Raw genomic sequence first — 5,274 nt, forward strand, 5'->3', positions numbered from 1 at the left:
AAAAAAAAAAAAAAAAAAAGAAAAGAAAAAGCGGGGGCTGAGAATCCTCCCCATACGTCAGGTCTTTCTCCCAACGATCAGAGGTTGGATAGTATGGAGCAAAATACTAGTCCTGGGGTACAGTCCTGGAGCAAAGTTCACACTAAAGAGCAAATGACTGAAAACTGCTAACTTCCCAAGAGGAAGTGGAGGATGCCAAGATAGGATAAGAATGCTCTGCTCCCAGGGACTCCCCTGCCTTGTGTGGTGGCTAGGGGAGACACTCAGGAGTACCCAGAGCTGGGCCTGGCAGAGGCAAGCAAAGAGCCCAGGGTGCAACATTTGAGGAGGCTCTCATACTCAGGCTTGTGGAAGCGCCGGGCTGGCACCTGAGAGCGAGTGCCGCCTTAAATGTCATGCCCCGGTTGTCTCACTTGCTTTACCCCAGTGTTAGCCCTGCAGAAACCAAACGTTTCTGAGAACATACTTTGAAAACCTCCAACGAAATTAAATCCCCTTACTGTTAGGTATATTTTTTTGTAGTTGTTTCTTTTCAATGCTTATGGGAACCCTTCACAATGTCTTTAAAAAAAACTTTAAAAAATTATTTTATTAAAAAAAATGGACTGGGTGTGGTGGCTCACACCTATAATCTGAGCACTTTGGGAGGCTGAGGTAAGAGGATGGCTTGAGCTCAGGAGCTTGAGATCAGCCTGGGCAACATGGTGAAACCCCGTCTCTAATAAAAATTCAAAAAAATAGCTGAGTGTAGTTGCCTGCACCTGTAGCTGCTCAGGAGGCTGAGGTGGGAGGATCGCGTGAGCCTGGGAGGCCAAAGCTGCAGTGAGCTGTGATTGCACCATTGCGTTCCAGCCTGATTGACAGAGTGAGACCCTGTTTCATAAAAATAAAAAAATAAATTTTACCGTGTATATTTAAGGTATACAACATATTATTGGATACATATAGATATTAAAGTAGTTACTATAGTGAAGCAAATTAACATATCATCTCACATAGTTACCCATTTTTGTTTTTTTGTGGCAAGAGCCTCTAAAATCTGCTCATTAGCAGGAATCCCAAATACAGCACAATTTTTATTTTATTTTTTTTTTTAAGATGGAGTCTTGCTCTGTCGCCCAGGCTGGAGTGCAGTGGCAAGATCTCACTGCAACCTCCACCTCCTAGGTTCAAGCGATTCTCCTGCCTCAGCCTGCAGAGTAGCTGGGATCACAGGTGCCTACCACCGCACTCAGCTAATTTTTTGTATTTTTAGTAGAGACAGGGTTTCACCATGTTGATCAGGCTGGTCTCAAACTCCTGACCTCAAGTGATCCACCTGTCTTGGCCTCCCAAAGTGCTGAGATTACAGGCGTGAGCCACTGCCCCCCAGCCCCAAATACAGTACAATTCGATTCCCTGGAGTACTCATGTTATACCTTAGAGCCCTAGACTTGCTCATCCTCCATATCAGCTACTTGCTATCCTTTGACTTCCATGCCCTGTTTCCTTTCCCCCACGCCCCACCTGCCCCTGATAACCACTGTTTTATTCTCTATCTCTGTATAGTTGATTTTTTCTCTTTTTTTGAGACAGAGTCTCCCTCTATTGCCCAGGCTGGAGTGCAGTGGTGTGATCTTGGCTCACTGCAACCTCCATCTCCCAGGTTCAAGCGATTCTCCTGCCTCAGCCTCCCAAGTAGCTGGGATTACAGGTGCCTGCCACCATGCCTGGCTAATTTTTGTATTTTAGTAGAGATGGGGTTTCACCATGTTGACCAGACTGGTCTCGAACTCTTGACCTCAAGTGATCCACACCCCTCAGCCTCCCAAAGTGCTGGAATTACAGGCATGAACCACCGTGCTCAGCCCCTCAATTTCTTCATCCATTCATCTGTCAGTGAACACTTACGTGGTTTCCAAATCTTGGCTGTTGTGAATAATGCCGCAATGAATGTGAGAGTGCGGATGTCTTTACGAGGTGGTGATTTTATTTCCTTTGGGTGTATGCCCAGAAGAGGGATTGCTGGGTCATATGGTAGTTGTATTTTTAACTTCTTTAGAAACCTTCGTTCTTGTTTTCCATAGTGGCTGCACCAATCTACATTCTCGTGAATAGTGTAACCAATAATATCACCTTTAAAAAAATACTTTCTAAAAAGCTAAGACAATTTATAAGACATACAGGAAAGTAGAGGAAATAAAACAATGAATAGACCTATCACTTTGATTTAACAACTGTTGACATTTGCTTTATTTGCTTCACCATTTTTCCCCCCCAAAGTATTTGAAGGTGAATTACAGATGTCACAACATTTCACCCTTACATACGTCCGTTTGCATATTTTAAACTTATACATTTTCTTTCACAGCCATAAGACCAGTATCACACCTTACAAAATTAATCATATTTCCATGATATTACACAATACCTAGTCCACATTAACATGTACCTGGTTGGCCCTAAAAATTCTTTTGAAGGCAGATCCTATCAAGGTTCACAAAATTGTTAGGTCTCTTAAATTTCTTTAATGGAGAACAGTGGCTCTCAATTGGGAGTGATTTTGCTTCCAAAGGATGTTGTCCCCAAAAGGAGACAGTGTTGGTTGTCATAATAGGGGTGGAGGTGCGGGTGCTGCCTGCATGTAGGGGGTGTTTCATATCCCACGAAGTATAGGACAGCCCCCTACTGCAAAGAATCATCCAGCCCAAAAATGCCAGTAGTGCTGAGTTTGAGAAACCCTGCTGGAAAACAGCCCCACCCAATTTTTTTTCATGCTATCAATTTGTTGAAGAGTCCAAGACAATTGACCTGTAGAAAGTTCTATTAATACCTTCTCACTTTGGCTGATTATTTCCTAAGGTGTCATTTAGCTTGTTCCCCTCTCCGCTGTTAATTGCCTAAAACTGGAAGTTAGGTCTAAAAGTAGTTGTAGAATTTAAAATCCAGGAAAAAAGGTCCACCAAAGGGCACTTGGCCAGGTGGTGGGCCACTCAACTGGCTCCAACCAGTTGGGCCTCTCCCCCGGGGCTCCAACCACTCTTCCATGGCCCTGGGTGTGCAGTAGGGCAAAGACCTGCCAGCCCTCCAGGTGCCTTCTGGAAGCTTGTCTTATGCCCCAGAAATTAGCCCTGTTTTGAAGCATGGCACTTTCAACAGGTCACTGTTCACTTTGACAAGATGCTGACGACTAATGCCAAGCTCCGGAAGGAGATTGAAGACCTACGATTTGAGAAGGCTGCTTATGACAATGTCTACCAGCAGCTCCAGCGGCGCCTGTTAATGCAGAAGAAAACCATGAACTTGGCCATTGAGCAATCTTCTCAGGCTTATGAGCAGAGGTGGGCTGGGGAAAGGTCCAGGGGCAGTGGGGTCTCTTAGCCCCTTGCTGAGCATCTAGCTTCCTACTCTGGGCCACCTCTTCCCCTGGCGCTTATGTGTTGGGGGATCTTAAATCAGAATAGTAATAATTCTGAGCACTCACTGTGTGCTAGGCATGAGCTAGGTACTCTGGTAGGTATTGTTTTAAGTCTCACAACTACCCTAGGAGTTATTATGCCCATTGTACAGACTAGGACATGGAGGCTTAGAGATGCTAAAATGCCTGCCTGAGATCCAGGTAAGTGGTGATTGTGGTGAAGTTGAAAATCAAACCTCTGTGCTGTACCATCTCCTCCAAGTGCCCCTGCCTCTAGTCCAAGGGGGTCTTTCTCAGCCTGGGCCTCCGCTGGATCCACACTCATAGGAGAAAAAGGCGTATAGTTTGTCTGTGAAGAGCACAGGCTTTAGAGTCAGATAGATATGGGTTTAAATCCTGGTTCCATCACTACTGTATTGTTGTAGGACCTCTTTAGATGGTAAAGAGGATTCAATAATATGTAAACATAAGGTAGTGCCTGGGACACAGTAATGGATAAGTGGTGATGATAGTGGTGATGATGATGATGGTGATGGCAGTGGTGGTAATGGTGATGGTAATGATAGTGATTGTGGTGATGCTCTTGGTGATGATGGTGATGCTGATGATAGTGGTGATTAGGAAGGTGATGATAATGATGGTGATGGTAATGGTATTGATGGTGGTGATGATGATAGTGGTGATTAGGAAGGTGATGATGATGGTGAGGTGCTGGTGGTGGTGATGGTGATGGTGGTCATGGTAATGGTGATAATGGTGATGGTGGTGGTGATGATAGCAGTGATAATGGTAATGGCAGTGGTGGTGATGATGGTGACAGTGGTGATGGTATGGTAGTGACGATGGTGATGATGGTAATGGTGGTGGTGATGATAGTCATGGTAATCATGGTGACAATGGTGGTGGTGATGGTGATGATGCTGATGGTGGTGACAAGGACGGTGATGGTTGTGATGATGGTGATGGTGGGGTGATGATGGTGATGGTGGTGATGGTGGGGGTGGTAGTGGCAATAATGGTAATGGTAGTGGTGAAGATGATGATGGTGACAGTGATGATGATGGTGATGGTAGTGATGATGGTGATAATGGTGATGGTAATGGTGGTGGTGATGATGGTCATGGTAAGGATGGTGATCATGGTGGTGATGGTGATGATGATGGTGGTGGTGGTGATGAGGATGGTTTGTGATGATGGTGATGGTGGGATGGTGATGACAGTGGTGATAATGGTGATGTGGTGGTAAGGGTGATGATGGTGACTGTGATAATGATGGTGATGTTAGTGAGATGGTGATAGTGGTAATGGTGGGGCTGGTGGTGGTGGTGATGGTGAAAGTGATGATGACGGTGGTGACGATGATGGCGGTGGTGAGGATGATGATGGTGACAGTGATGATGGTGATGGTAGTGATGATGGTGATAATGAGCTAGGTACTCTGGTAGGTATTGTTTGTACGCTGGTGATGGTGATGATGGTGGTGATGGTGGTCATGGTAATGATGATGGTGATGGTAATGATTCTGGTGATGGTGGCGGTGGTGATGTATGCTGGTGGTGGTGATGATGGTGGTGATGGTATTGATTATGGTGATGATGATGCTGATAGTGATGGTGATGGTGGTGATGGTAATGATTATGGTGATGCTGGTGGTGATGATGATGGTGATGGTAGTGATGATGGTGATAATGGTGATGGTGATAATGGTGATGATAGTGATGGTGATGGTGATGGTGATAATGGTGGTGGTGGTGATGATGGTGGTGGTGGTGGTGATGGTGGTGGTGGTGGTGGTGGTGATGATGATGGTGGTGGTGGTGATGATGGTGGTGGTGGTGGTGATGATGGTGGTGGTGATGGTGGTGGTGGTGGTGGTG

The 5,274-nt window shown here is 45.5% G+C and overlaps 1 protein-coding gene across 2 annotated transcripts in view; it reads left to right on the forward strand.

Moving 5' to 3' along the window:
• CCDC63 (coiled-coil domain containing 63) overlaps positions 1-5,274 on the forward strand; it is a 50,385-nt gene that overhangs the window by 17,933 nt on the left and 27,178 nt on the right. For both annotated transcript variants that reach the window (XM_037743432.1, XM_037743435.1), the window contains one exon: positions 3,139-3,320. In XM_037743432.1, coding sequence (XP_037599360.1) covers positions 3,139-3,320 — 182 coding nt within the window. The remainder of the gene's footprint in view (positions 1-3,138; positions 3,321-5,274) is intronic.

Source organism: Cebus imitator, unplaced genomic scaffold (genome assembly GCF_001604975.1).
Source record: "Cebus imitator isolate Cc_AM_T3 unplaced genomic scaffold, Cebus_imitator-1.0 Scaffold8, whole genome shotgun sequence".
NCBI lineage: Eukaryota > Metazoa > Chordata > Mammalia > Primates > Cebidae > Cebus > Cebus imitator.